We start from the raw sequence: 15,564 nt of genomic DNA on the forward strand, positions 1-15,564 counted from the left end.
CTGTTCTTGTGGAATATTTACATCTCCATTACACTGAGCTGAGACATGGAGTCAGAATGTCTCCAAAAATATCACTATGGCTTTGTTTGCTTTCTTCTTCCTCTCTAAAAGCATAACCATATGCTAAGTTTAGTGGGTGTTTTTAGTTGTTTCTTAATTTGGAGTTTATTTAAATTAAAAAAAATAGATTTGATTGCCAACCAGTAAGTCAGAAATAATTCTAGTCAAGTCAGCATAAACCAGGTACAAATTAGCATGAAAACTGTGAGGAACAGCCTCAGGTGCATCAGTTTCAAGATCATATAGTACATCCATTGCCCAAGCAGTGTGAACTTTTCAGATTGCCTTGGGATTTTGAATATTATTACCAGAGAATAACACTTCTTTTAGAAAATAGACAATTTAGACAAAACTACTTTTAACTTCTTTTTATGCCTGTTCACAGAAAACTTTTCACCTTTTTTTTATAGAGTACTGCTTTGAAACATGCAATAGTTTAACAGTGTTTTCCACATTAGACCTCCCAAAGTCGAAATTCATATTGCTGAAATTTTTCACCCCACTATTTTCTGTCTCAAAATGCTCCCTGAAGCTTCAATTCACATTAATATTCAAAAAGAAAATTCAAAAACCCCTAAACAGCAAAAAGCCCCAGCCCACACCTCACAAAGCTGCATTTGTAAATTTTTTTAAACCTCAAGTCCTCAGTGCAGATACCCAAACTGTGAGCAGTATAAATCAAAGCCTCTGTGAACACCTGATGTGCATTACCTACACATTTTTATATAACATGTCACCATCTTCTAATGTCCCATCTCTCAGCTCTCTGCTCCATTAGTGACCAAAGATGATTTTTTTTTTCCTTCCTGAAAACATCAGAAACTGGAAACACAACCAATGACTTTCTGGCCAGGAACTAAGAGTCAGACAAGCTCATATCCTGCCCTCCCGATCCAGCCTGAATAGGAAAGTTAATGACTAGATGAGCAGCCTACCAAAGTGCCAAAACAAACCTTTGTAGGAATTGCCTTGAGCCAGCAAAGCATGTCTCAGTCCTTACAAAGAGCACTGCCTCTGCATGGATGGTGCACACTGAGCCAGGGAGAGAGGCAATGAACAAACCCAGAGGCCACCCCAGTTCACAGGGATGACATGACATTCCTCTCCTTTGCTCAGAACATCTCTGAGGTGCCACAGGACCTGGGCAGAGAGCACTGGGCACTGACCAGCAGCCCCCGTGGTCACTTCTGGAAGCAGGGTGGCCAGCACAGCCAGCTCTTGGGCCTTTGGACTGCCCTGCAATCAAGCAGTGCAGACTCTCCTGCCATTCACACAAATTAATTCAGAGAACACTGCTTCCAGAATAACAAGGAGGGATGCATGAGTAGAGTGAGAGCTCTCTTGGCATCTGATTCAAATAGCAGCTTCTTGCAAGGAACTATTTTTAAGTTTTGTATCAATCTGCTTGAGAAAGGTTCCTTCTGCTGCCTACAAATGTGCAAACTCCCCCTTCAAAGAAATACAGCTCAGGACAGCAAGATCAGCCTTGCACTCTCAACCAAATCAAGACCAGATATTTCACAACCAAAGCATTGCACACACACAACGTTCCTGCAGAGCATGTTCTGGTGACCTGCACCTGAGCATCAGTGAGGGCCCCCATTAATCCAATGAGTCCTGTGTGTTCTTCACAAGATTACAGGTAGCACACAGTGAAACAACCCACACTGAGGCAGTCTGACTGCTTCTGGAAGCATCACCGCTTTTTCCACTGCAACAGGCATGGAACTGCTATAGGAGATTAAGGAAAAAGGGGAAAAAGGGCAATTCAGTAAGCTCTGGATGCTACACATGACCTGACCAGTGAGGTGAAACCATTGTTTGCTGGGTTATCAGAAGTTCCTGTATGAAGGCATTGTTCAAGCTTAAGAGGTTTGTGAGAGAAAAAAAACAAGCAACAGCAGCACACAATGGATGCAGATAAGCAACGTCTGAACAAAGCCCTGGGCGGTTGCAAGACAACGGGAAAACTTATTAGCCACAAGCATCCTATATCCTGCCTCCCATAAAGCAACACAGATGTTCTGCTAATGCAGGGTGTGAAAGACAAGAGAGCACTAAGCAGCTATTGAGCCCTCCACAGGAGAGAGGGCCGGTGTTCCACAGCTGTTGGGCACAAAGACATCCTCAGGATGGGCACAAAAAGCCTCTTAAATGGTCTGAGAATGTAACACCTCTCTGGTGTTACCTGTAAGGGTGGCCACCCTTATAGCCATGAGCCCCTCAAGACCACTGCAAACAGTGCTTTGCAAGCCCGGCTCTGGCCCAGGAACAGAGTGACCATTGTTTGAGGGTTTGGCCCCCAGGGGGGTTATTTCCACTGGGAAATGCATGGCATTAGACATGCACACACTCAGGCTGCAGCACGGGGACCACAGCCCTACGTGGCACAGGGACACAGGGCTCTGTCCTGAGAGCTGCTGGGTCCATGGGGCTGAAGGAAGTGCTCCAAGACCCATTTTCTTGTCTGCAAAGAGGGGTGCAGAAACAGCCCCATCACCTTTGGCCAAGTGCTCTGCACATTTGGACCTCTCCTCAAGAACTTCCCAAAGACAGAGCTGTCAGCCCTCCACGAGGCTTTCCCAAGTCCAAAAAACCTGTTCTCTGGAAAATTCAGGCCACTTAACCAGCACATACTGGGCATCTGCTATTGTGTCATGAGGAAACTGCAACCAGAACGTCATTTAACAGCCAGTTCCACAGGAAACATTCTGAGCTGTAGAAGATCACACCCTACTCCTTCCCCTGGGATTTTTTGTTGTTGTTTTCTTAACATGGTGCTCCCCATCCCATCCCCACTGCTGAAGAGGGAGAAGTGTTTGCTCATGCCAGTGGGTGGGATTTGAACCCCAGCTGCCCATGGACTCGGTCCTGCACATGGTCCCAGCCCCAGCTGGGCAGAGAGGGGCTGGCACAGCTGGGTGTGCTGCAGGAACTGCACTGCCAACAGCACCCACGGGCAAGTGTCACACATGGGGTGACAGCACAGCTCAGAGCCCAGCCAAGCTGGGTGGCTGCACTGGGACACCTGCCCAGGATGCTGCAAACACCAGCAAGGGGCACAAAACTACCCTCCACAGTGTGACAGCCCTCCTTTCCATTCACAAATATACTCTGTAAAATATGAACATATTAATCTCTTCATTAAAATTACCTGCACACTGCCACTGGCTACAATTCAAAAGTTTCAATGGCATAAAGAACAAGATTTTTTCCCCCTTCAAAAAAAAAATATTTGTCTCTCACTGTCAGCAAACCAGCAATGTAAATGAACATTTGAAAGTCACTGTATAACTAAAGAGTCATTTCACATAATCAGATTAAAAAGAGAAAAACAAATGCAAACAGAAAACTTGAGCTTCTTGGAAAAAGAGAACAGAAATGAAAACATGAAGAAGCCACTAACAGGAACAAAATGGGTAAACCAGTGTTAGTCCAGATCCAGTCCTGGTCTGAACCCCTGCATATATAACTCTACCAGTTCTGTTACTCATTATGCTCATAAAAATAAACAAAAATCTTTTCAAGCCATAGTTGAAGTTCAAGAGAAAACTTATAAGATTATAAAATCTTCCAGACTCTTTCTAGAAATTTTAACAGGTTGATTACTTTGGTCAAAACATTAAACACAATGTCAAGATTTCTCATCTGCTAACAGTTATCCATATGGTCTCAGAGTAAAAAATACTTTTGAGGAGTCATACATTTGGGGGGAAAAAAAAAAAAAAAGGTGGATCTGCCTTTCCCAAGAACCATGGTGAAGTGAGGCCAGAAAGAGATGCCCACATCCCCCTCCTGTGAGCCCCTCCACTCCTCTCCCTGACTCACAGTCCAGGTCTTTGGTATTTTTGAAAGTCACCCCTGGAACTCCAGCAGGGACACGCCACCAAGAGCTATTTACTGCCTCCAAATTCAACTCTGCAAGGACAAGCACCAACCTCAAGGCTCAGCCATAGCTCCAACAGGCCTGGCAGAGCCACTGAGTTCGTGTGTCCCAAGCAGAAAGCACTTCCCCAATGACCATTTCTGGAAATGTTGTTCTCCAAATATTTTGGCTGGTCCTCATCTACAGGACAACCTTCAAGTGCATTTGCAACTCTGTCTCCAGGAAATACATGTAAAGCTGATTCATTATCTTAAAATGCTGTTTTCATTTTTGCTCATTAAAAACACATTTCAGATCCCCGCACCAAATGCACAGCTGACGTGATCTGGACACTCAAAACTGGATTTCAGTTCTCTCCAGTCGTCTTATTCCATTTGCTGCCCACAACCTGCGTTCTCTGTTTCAGGGACAGCTATATTAGACCTGAGCTACCACTGAAAAATGCCCTGGATAAAATCCTCTCTCCCTGCAATGCCTGCCACTCCAGGCAATGGCACCTCAAGTCAGACTCAGCCGAGATTTCAGGAGCAGCATCCTCCCTGCAGACACAGAGCAACAAACAGCTGTTCTGCACATCCCACACCCCTGCCTGAGCCACTGGGAAGGGAAAGAAAAACAAGGCAGCTTAGGCAATGCACGCGTTACAGTCCTCACCTTTAGGGAGTCAAAGCAGGCAATAACTCGACCATTTTCCACATGGCAACTCCGTGACGGATGGGCGAACTTGCACTCTGCATCAGACCGAGAACAAGTCCCTCTCTGAAACTCTCGACACACTTCTAACGTCAGCCATTTTGTATCACGAACCAGGGACACGTTTACAGCCATATTAAAAAACAAAAATTAAAATGCAAGCAATCGCACCCTTCCTCAGGGTAATGTTTACTGCTGATCTTCTTTTTTCTTCTTTTTTTTTTTAAAAAAAGGGTAAAAAAGTGAATTCAAGTTAAACGTGAAGAAATAACTAACTTGTTGCTTTGGTAAAACTCCTATTCATCAGCACTTAGGTTTTCATTTAAGTCAAATCGTGTTTCTTTAAACAAGAATTAAACATAAAGCCAATCATAAAATAGAAATCTTATCAGAACAACTGAAAATCAAATTAGAGGCCAGCTCCTAAAAGTGCAATTGTAGAAGTTAAAATACAAGTGTTATATTTTGTGCCACTGCCAAAGTTACTTGCAAATAACTGGCAGACTTTCAAAAGAATTCTGTGCTCTCCAGTTAATGGTTTCAATTATTCTTGCAAAAAGCATATGCTGCTGGCAGCACTTCAGTTTGTGGAATGGTCTCGGTCCTTGGGGAGAAAACTTCGGGTTTTTGTTTTTTTTTTTTTTTTTTTTTCCTTCTATTTCTTGCTTCTAAAAATTATGGTTCACGAGCATCAAAACAGGCAAAAGGATGTCTGATTTTTTTTTCCTCTTTCTTTTCTCTTAAATATTTGCTACATAGTCGGGGGAAGGAAAAAAAATAAAATGGCTGAGCAAACTGCGTGTAAATGGGGAGCCAAAAAAAAAAAAAAAAAAAGGGCAAGGCTGGAGGAGCCGCCGCCGTCAGGGCACGGACTGCAAGCAACGCCGAATTAAACAGAGAGGGGGGCGAGGGGCAGAGAGAGGCAGCCCTAGACAGAAATCCAAGCAGCGGTGGCTTCAGGAAAGGCACTTTTCAGCAACCTGCAGGAAAAAGAGAAATAGAATCAGCCAGGAGCCTGCGGCCCCGCTCGGGCGGGCGGGCGGGCGCGGGGCGGCGCCGGCGGCCATTGCGGGCACGGGGGCACTGCCCGCGCCGCGCTGCGCATGGGAGGTGGCGCCGGCCAATGGCGCTCGCCGTTACAGCGGCACCCGCGGGCAGCAGACCAATAGCGGAGCCCGTTTCATAGCGCCGCGGTGGGCGCCGCAGCCCCGGGACCCTCAGGGCCAGCCCCGACTCTACAGCGGCGGGGGCTGCGCTTCACGAGCCCTCCCGGAATAACGGGGAATACTCTGCTCTACAATAGTATTTTTAAATTAACATTAACTAGCCCACCCCTTTTCTATAGGAAATGTTGAGGCAGGAAGAGCAGCCGGTGGCTGTGTTACATGCCGGGCTCCTGCTCAGCCCTTCCAAGGTGTTCCATCAAACCATGCCCAGCGCGGGGCTGCTCCTGCGATTGCTCTGGAGACAAACGGCTGGCTCGCAGCCGCTCCTCCATGGATTCAGAGCCTACAAAACGAAGAGCAAACCCGACAGGGAAACCTAAGCCACACACACACACACACACACACACACACACACACGGAAAAAATTAACTCATTGCTCACAGCTGTAGTTTTCCACCAGACCAAAGGCAACTCGAATTACTCTGACTCCAGCAACTCGTGTTATACAACAAACAACTTTCAATGCATTCCAGTTGAAGGCTTCCTTGGCATCCACTAAAATGTTAAGCTGTCTCTAGAGTCTCCCATTCTAATATTAGCTGTACCATTGCCGCCTGATAGGACTGGGCTGTTTCCAAGTTCCCAAAATCCAGCCCTTTATCTTCCTAAAGTACGAGCGTCCACTTTTGCAAACATTTGACAGGCGCGGGATGTTGCCTGTGTGACTGCTATTAAGATTTCAAGCTTTCGTAGGAGAAGAGCCTTCAACTACAAAAAAAGGAAGCTTAAATTCCTCTTTCATTATTGGTGTGTTATTGCAATTACACTGATCAGTAACTGAAACCTACTGGAGCTGGAAACAATGGAAACAATGCTACCAAGGAAGAAGTGTGGGAAGAGGCTGTCATCAGCAGCAGGGGGTGGGGCACAGAGGCTGTTTGATTCACAGATCGAATTATTTCAATTTAGAGAAAACAACACTCGTTAAACCTACACTGCAAGTACTTTCTAGGCTTAATTAGACTCAAGTTGATAACAAAACCTGCCCAGATCCCTGCAATCCAGCTTGAGGCATCATCACAAAGCTTGGTCTGACCCATGCTTCTGGAAGGACCTTTGCATTTTTGCACATCAGGTGGGGAACAGAGAATGCAAACGTCATATTTGCTAAGTGTGTTTTAAACTTCAAAGAGAAGGAAAAAAGGCACACCTAACCATGCTTGTGTTTTTTGGGTTTTGTAAAGAAGAGCTGCTCTAAATCAATTCCAATTTCGCAAACAGGGCAAATTTATACAGGAATCCCATTCACTGATACGTGGGCATCCTGTTCATATGAGCTCAGAAAGCAAAAGAAAGGAAAAGATGGACAGAAACCTTCTACAGGGAGCTAAGGACTAGCTGGGTGCAGCTCTTAAGAACGAGCTAGAACAGGTCAGATATGGGTGGGGATTAGAAAGAATGCACTCTCAGAAGTTCTTCCGAGAAGACTGAAATACAACCATCTTGTGGATTAAGTGCCTATTCCACAGCTTCAGAGTCCTAAGGGAAGTGAGGGTCTCAATGCTGGGGATAGAATATGATGGGTCTGACTTAACACACAGTTACACCAAACACCAAGATGTCCAAACAGTGTAGTAACATTTGCCCTTCCCAGCCCCTGAACCTCAGGAAATCCCAATGTAACAAACCAAATGTTGATCTTTCTCTCAAGCCATGCAGCTCAGGATCACACACTGCCCACAGGTACATGGCTGCACTAAACTGCTCAGTCCTCAAAATGAAGGACATCATGTTAATGAAAACTAAATCAAATGAATTCTACAAAACATTAAACTACAAATATCAAAACATTCAGACACATGTAACACAGTGGATATTTTTCTTTACAACTCCTGGGGGAAGAAACAAACCAACTGATGGAAATTGCCCCTGCACCACACCCTGCAGAAGGGCACACTCCTCTGTGCAACATTCAAGAGACAAGAAATTTTCTGTGCCGTGGAAACAACCCCACCTCTCTGCAGAAGGATTGACTCATCTCAGACCCTGGCACTAGAGCTCCTGTACTGGAGGGATCCAAATTAATGAATATATTTTTCATACCGCAATTCTGCAGCCTGCAAGGCACCTGGCAGAGCACTGCAGCAGCACACACACTGCCCCATCACTTGTTTGCTGGGCACTCAGGAGAGCAGTTAAGCACATGCTTAACTCTGAGCATGCCAACAGTCTTTCTGAAAAGAAAATCTGAAGCATGTACTTAAGTGCTTTGCTGAATCAGGGCCTAAATAAATGAATCTGCTTCACAGGTTTATCAGGACTAGGGAGGCCAGCAAGCACAGGCAGCAGTCATTGTGCTTCGGCTTACATGACCACAGCCCAGAGGAGCACGAGTTAGGCTTTTCTGCAAGTCAACAAATACAGTTCTGTCAGTGTTTGGATTGCTGCAAATCCCTCTCCATGTGGTCACGGGGAAGGCTGGAAACGCGTGCATGCAGGGCTGACATCACAGTGAGCGCTGCACACTGCTGCAGCGAGGCTCCCACGCACAGCCCAAGGACAGCACACCTCACCAGGAACCTGCCACTGACAGCACACAGCTCCAGCTCTCCAGGTTCCAGCTCCTGGCAGCAAACAACTGTTCTCACCAGAATGCACCCTTACAATTCCCTTGTATTACTCTTTTTTGGGGAGGGAGGGTGTGGGGTGGCTCGCATTTTATTTCCTTTCTCCTGTATATTTCAAATAAGAGGAATTTAAAAAAAAAAAAAAAAAGCATGCATGCCAAAACCAACATACAACCTACAAGGATTAAAAAGTAGCTCCAGAAATCAGGGGCTTTGTTAGCATGCAGGAAATACAACAAAGGGTAGGTGCTGCCTTTTGAACCCTTCCCAGCAAGCCAGATCTGTCTGGCAGGGCTCAGCTCCTCCACGACCAGATGAGCCAATCTCATTTCAACGGCATCCGCATCAAAGCTGGAGAAAGCAGCAGAGCAGAGAGAAAAGCCTGTGGCCTTTATCCCTGTAAAGAAACTACAATATCCCTGAAGCCTCTGCTCCAGGGCCACTTGCTGGGCCAGGCTCTAATTGCCTGAGCTGCAGGAGGATGGGGCTTGCTCCAGATGTCAGCCCCAGCCTTACAGACACCAAAGTGCAGGGGAACAAGGGCAGTCTGAGGAGCAAAGGTCACAGCAGGGCTCGCCTCTGGCGGGACCAAGATGCCCTGACTGCCTGAGGTAACACGAGGACGAGCGTATTGCACTTGACGCTTGAATTCCTCCTGCTTGCCACGAAACTGATCCCCTTCCACTGACAGCCCCCATGGATGTCAACTTGTGAGGACACTTCCTGACAGCCGAGTTCAGAAATGGTAATTTATGTGACAGGACAGATTCCAGCAGCTCCCAAGTGTAAATGATGCTATTTAAAAGAGATTTTTTTCTTTTTTCTCCTTTTTTTTTTTTTTAAGAAAAAATTACTCAGTAGAAGTGCCAAGGTGGGTTCCTCATTTACTGTTTTTCAAGGATTTCTGAGTCACAACTGCTCAGTTGGGAAACAAGTGCTGTTGCCCTAACTCACAGTCCAGTGAGTAAGAACAGCAGCTATTCCCTTCGCCCGAAGAGGAACAGGGATACTGCAGACACACTGGAGTTTTCCCAAGGTTAAGTTCCAGCTGTGCCCGTTTTTTATCATATGTGATGCTGTCCATGCTGCTCTTCCACTCAAACCACCAGCATGTGACCATGGAACTGAGGACTGGCTCTCCTGAGCCCAAGCTCAGCCCTATGCTGCCAGGCTGCAGTGTGCTTTACCTAGTTTTGCAAGTTATAGTGAATGAAGGCTCAGATCCATCATGGATGGATGGATGGATCTCCTCAAGGCAAAGCAATAGAGAAATTGTGCTTGCAAAATCAAGATGTCCAATTTTATACCAATTCCAAAACTAAATATTGCTAATAATGTTCACTGAGTGTCTAGATACTGTCAGAGCCCAAAAAAGACTTTAGTCTATGGGTTTTCCTCAAAGCACTAAAATCAGCTGGCAGTACAAATGCCACACTCACTCATCAGTCTTTGCACCTTTGAGATGATTCTGTAACTTGGGCTTTTTATTGAACCTTAATGAGTATAGAAGAGCTTGGTGTGCCTACCACAACATCCTTGATAAACCAGAATGGGGAACTCCTCACCCAAATAGCAGTGAGATGTTTCCATTATCTAACAATCTTCCAAATAAACACAGTGTTTCTGGAAACACTGCAAGGCAAAGAGAAATGGGAGCAATGAAAATAGCACACTGAACTGTTTTGTTCTGAAAGAGAAAGAAAACTCTGTGGAGAATACCACAACCCATCCAACAGCCTCCCTTTCTCTTCCACTTTCATAGCAAGTAGTAAAAAAACACATGAAACTATATCCTTGCTTATCAAAGGAACCAAAAAGTTATACTCAAAGGCAAGGTTTTACTGAATAGTGTTCTACTTACATTTATTGGCAGTGAGGCATGAGTTAAGATAATGTACATTTCCAAGTTCAGTGAGGAGGTGAAACAAAAAAGTTTAAAAATTTTCATCTACGGTCTACCAAGCCAGGAACACAGTGACATTAGTTGAGTTGGCTGACATTAGAGAAGTTCATTTTGGGCCTCAGAAAAGCCCATGACAAGGTAGGTGCTATCACCATTGGATCACAAGGCTTTACCTGGGACTGATGCAGAAGTGCTGCTTCACGACAGCCAAAGAAACCACAAAGATAACCCCCATAAAGTCCAGGTGTGGATCCTCCATTGCTGAACCAATGGCAGGGCTCTTACCCTACCTCACATAGAGCACAGCAGTGCTCAGATTCCCACAGACACGACTCCTTTGCAGGTGGAACAGTGACAGTTTGCACACAGCGGGGCTGCATGCTGGCACTGGAGCCATCCCAGCAATGGCAGCTTCTCCAGGGCTCCTCAGTGCTTGTGCACTTAATGGGCTGCAGTGTCAGGACCAAAGAAGGTCAATTTATTTTCTGTCACCTGCAAGAGGTATTTTTGCTTTCAAATTAGAAAATAATCTTCTATTTTTTGCTCTAGCCCTCATACTTTAAAACAAACACTTCAGGGACACAGCAGACACTTTGAATATTTCCTTTGTGAACATTCTGTACCTGGACACTTTCTCCCTCAGGGAACAGTTTACTTAATTTAAGGTAGACCTTTACAGCTAAAAGAAAATAAACCTTCTTTTGTTCTTCTACCAGTTACTCAGAAAAAGAGCAAGTTTCCTCTACCATGGGCATGCATGAAAAGTTTCTGTTCAAGGTCTAATCACAGATGTTGGGGGCCGTGAATCACCAGGGGTCACAACACGTGCCAAAAAGTCAACTCAGCTCCAAGCGCCGTCTGTTCAGAACAGGATGGCAGAACCCAGACAGAAATAATAAACCCACACAAGCAAAACAACCCCCCAATGCTGCTGCAATGGAAAAGCCTCATTTTCAGGACATAAACTCGCTACAGAAGTGGCAGGGTGGATGTTTGGGCATGCAGGTACCACACAAACCTGTGCTGAAGGAACCACTAACACTTGTCCTTCTTTCCCCACACACTCATTCTGCTGGCTTAGGGCAACTTTGGAGAGTGGCCATCACTGGTTGTGACCTCTCTGGACAGAGCAGCACAAGGAACATCCTCCTGCCCTTCAGTGGGGAAGGCTGTACAAACTGCACCCCATCTCTTCAGAAGCTTGCTGAACTCCTGGGTTTATGGCACCCTGGGAGATGGCTGTGGGGCTCTGCAGGGCCAGCAGTGCCACTGTCCTTGGGAAAATGGATCATGCATCACTGGCCTCTGGGTGCTTCCCACTGCTCTTAGCTGCCCTGACACAACCTCAGCACCTCTCTTACATGCAGAGGTGAGCAACTGAAAAAAAAACAAAGGGGGGGGGGGGAAGGAAAATATGAAAATATGCAAAATAAAGTAGCATGAGGGAAGGAAGCCCTTCACTGCAGAGAAGAAGAATGTACAAATGCAAGGAACTTTATCCTCCCTTGTGTACATGCAATTCTCCACACTTACACCCTGAAGCAAACAATCACAGGAAAAATTAATGCTGAGTTTAAGGAAGTACAGAAAAAATCCTTTTGTTTTTGAAATCTACCATTCTTCAATGTGCACTATGGTGCTCCTATTCCCTCAGCCGCCTGAAATCTTCAGTCTGTTTTCCTTCTTCCTGAACTTTCAGCTGTTCTTATCCACCAAAGTTCAGGGAACTTCTCTCCCCTTCACTCCTACAGGATTAGTTCCAAAATGCTTCCACAGGCAAATGGCTGGGAGTTATTTCTCACTATCTGCTGGGGATTTCTAAGCCAAAAATGCACTACAAAAACATTGCAGTTTAAGGAGCTTTTTTGTTTATTTGTTTGTCTTTGAACAAAGTCACAGAAGCTGCTGTGCTGGACCCACACACGTGCCTTGGCAGAACAAATACCTTTCCATAGGGTGTTCCAGGGCAGCATGCATTGCAGTGCTTCAAAGGGAACTTCCCTTCTTTCACTAAATAGATTTGTTGTTAGAATAACCACACGTGCACATTTTTATTCTTTTGGGCTTTTGATTTTCTGCCATCAGCTTATTTGGAGCCAGTTAGAGGTCAAGACCCCTTTCCTACTCCAGCTCTCTACTAGGACTGATAGTGACCCCACTGCCGTCCCACCCCTGTGGGATCTGGGGGATGCTCTGCTGATCAAAGGCAGCCAAGTGAGAGTTTTGCTTGACTAAAGCCATCACCAGTAAGAGACACATGGAGAAGGATGCTCCCTTCTATTAGGACCTGCCTGGCAAATCCCTTCTGGCCTCCTACATGAGGCAACTTCCCAGTGCTGAGGGCCAGGGACCTGCCTTACAGCGGGTGGCTGACCTGAAAGGAGCATTTCCTCTGCAGTGCAGAAGCAGCTACTGCACTTGCTGTGAAACAGTGCTAAAATCCTCTCCAGTGCCAGCACCGCTTGGGAGGGGTTAGGACCACAATTACACCAGCTGCAAACACAAAAGAAAAGGGAAAAAAAAATTGTTGGCAGGGATCTCTGGAGGTCAGCTAATCCAAACCCCGTCTCAAAGCACAGCCAGCTTCAGAGGTGGATGCTTCCATATCCAAGCACAAAGAGAGCTGTCTCACACAAAGAGAGCTCAATTGAGTCAAACAAATTTGCAGAGGAGACAGGAAAGGCCAAGGCTCATTAAGGCTTGTTCCCCACCACGTAATCGTAAGAAATAGGATCAAGCAGATGTATCCCACAATCTATCTGATTATCCTACTCAGTGTTCAAGAAACTCCCAAGGTCCTTGCCAATCAGGTACGTGTCTGCGTGTGTTTGGGACAGCTGAGGGGAGGGAATGCTTTTACCCAACTGCCCTTCCCAGGATTCTGCTGACAGGAACGACCTACAGGTATCTCCTAAGCTCCAAGCATGATCCCAGCCCTCAAGACAGGCAATATACTCTGTCAGGCAGGAGAAAAACAGAAACAGGAGCCCAGATCAGCCATTTACTGTGCTGCAGAGGCAGCACTTTCTCCTGGGACTTTCAGGAGGTATCAGATGAGTTCTATACATATAGGACACCAACCCAGGTCTGGTGCTTCATAGGTACCTCTGCCCAGGCCCACATACTTGTGCCTGGAAAATTCCCACTCCAGACTTCTCAATCACAGAGACTTCTGCTCAAAGAGACAGGTTTTTCTCCAACAAAAAGGCACTTTCCCTGCAGGTCCCATATTATATCTTCTATAAGTACATCCATGCTCCTACACAAACACTACAGCTGAAGGCACTTCAGTGTTAACTGCCCTACCTGGTCACCACAGGCCTGCAGAAAGAGGAGACAGCATTTGGACTGTGGTTTGAATTCTTTCTCAGCTGGAAGAATTCAGAGAAAACAAAAAAAGTTTTTCTTTTAACATTCTTTGTACTGAGCGCTTGGATAAGCCATAAGTAACTTGGCAGCAAACCAGTTTGGTACAAACACAGCACACCAGAACACAATGCAGTCATCACAAAGCCACTGCTCTGGGCCAGACAGTAATTTTCCCCTTTGCACAGGGCAGGCCTCCAAAGTCTTTGTGCTCCTACATTCGAGTCCATCTGAGTTACATGATGTGTTAAAAATGAGGCTCATGCACAATAGGGAAAACACCTATCATTTATGGGCTACATGGAAAGGAATACATGAGCACAAAGGTACTCAAAATACATTTCTCAAACAATTCAGGACTTGAGAAAAGTAAAGCCTTGACTTATTTCTCAACTCAGACCTCTAACAGCATCCTCAGGTTGCAAATCAAATACGCAATGGCAGAAGGAGACTGAAAGGCTGGTAACAAAAGCATCCAATGTATTTACAATATTTTCTTTCAGAATTAAAATAAAGAAGTTAGAACATATAGGAAAGCAGGAAAACCAAACATAGGGGCAACTGAGAGCATATTTTCCACTTCCAGACACCAGTGAAAATCCAGACCAGCCTAGTCCCAAACCTCAAAGGCATTATCACTGCACAGGTAGTCATCATTTTGACAAGAAAGATGCTCTACTGGGACCCTGGAAACAGGGGCTCAAACACTGCTGCAGCCACAGGTGCCACAAGTGACAAGTCACTTAATCCCTCTGCAAAGGGGGGTTGTTACCTCCCCACCTCTCAGTGATGTCTGGCAGATAGAACACTGGAACTGCAATCAGGCATTAAGAAACTGCTGTGGTAAAGGCTGCACAAGCACCAGATGAACAGATCTGTTTCAGACCCCACAGCCATTACAGAATGAAGCAGGATAGAGGAGAGAGAGAGCAGAAAGCATTCACATGCACAGAGATCTGCCCCATTAATCCAGCAGGCTGCAACAGGATGAAAGGCACGTCCAACAATTCCAATCCTGCTTGCGCAGCAGCAAACACCCTCCCAGTGTGCAAGGGAGGCACAGCTGTCATACTTACAGGGCAGCAGCCAAACCAAAAGGCACCTAAAGGTGTAAGGGCTAGTTCTGGCAGCATACTTTGGCACCAAGCACCACCCACTCTACTCTCTGTCCAGTGCCCCTGTGGGAAACAGGGTTTAGGGGTGCATGCAGAGAGAAACCAGCACAGCCAAGCCCTAAAAAAGGCAAGAGGAAGTCAAAATCACCCTTGAGGCACTTCCCAAGCTATTCAGAGTTGGTGTGTTGGCCTCTCCTGCCTTCCATGCACCCCAAAATCTGTTATTCATTACACTTCATCTCACTGCCAGGTGGATGAATCAACTTTTCAGGGACTGAATATCCTCTGTTTTCCCTTACATGCCTGAGTCATTGGCACCAACTGAAATCCTCAGATCTTCAATTATCTCATTACCCTCCTGCATCTGTAACACCACAACCTGTAACTCCTCTCCCCCTGGAAGTCTTAGTGACCTGAATTATTTTCAATTTCCCCCTTAATGCCTGTGGGCATGCTTTTCTTCAGAAAGCATCTGAATCAGCATGAAACCGCTGAATCAAAACCAGGAGCCCAAGAAGATGGGCAGATGTACAGATGAACAGTGTCTTCCATGCGCCCCACTCTTCCTGCCAGCAGTCTGCAGCTCCCAGCCACATGCAAACACACAAGCACCCACCCCTGCCTAGATGGGTGTCTGTCCAAGCTGAATTTTAAAGAGGTTGGCAAAAAAAACCCCAGTAGGGATATATTCCATTAAACCTTGAACACACACACTGAACCATCATCCATTAATGCACTTCTGTCCCCC

At 45.8% G+C, this 15,564-nt stretch overlaps 1 protein-coding gene across 5 annotated transcripts in view; it reads right to left on the bottom strand.

The window, feature by feature from the left end:
- MBNL3 (muscleblind like splicing regulator 3) overlaps positions 1 to 15,564 on the bottom strand; it is a 90,921-nt gene that overhangs the window by 53,941 nt on the left and 21,416 nt on the right. For 4 of the 5 annotated variants that reach the window (XR_010784554.1, XR_010784553.1, XM_066559742.1 and 1 more), the window contains exon 1: positions 4,601 to 5,386. The exons of the other annotated variant lie outside the window; for it this stretch is intronic. Coding sequence is in view for 2 of the 4 variants with exons in the window: in XM_066559742.1 (XP_066415839.1) it covers positions 4,601 to 4,774 (174 nt within the window). In the remaining 2 variants the exon portion in view is untranslated. Of the gene's footprint in view, positions 1 to 4,600; positions 5,387 to 15,564 lie in introns of those variants that run through there. 5 annotated transcript variants of the gene reach the window in all.

The sequence above is a fragment of the Molothrus aeneus genome, chromosome 14 (assembly GCF_037042795.1).
Source record: "Molothrus aeneus isolate 106 chromosome 14, BPBGC_Maene_1.0, whole genome shotgun sequence".
Classification (NCBI taxonomy): Eukaryota; Metazoa; Chordata; class Aves; order Passeriformes; family Icteridae; genus Molothrus; species Molothrus aeneus.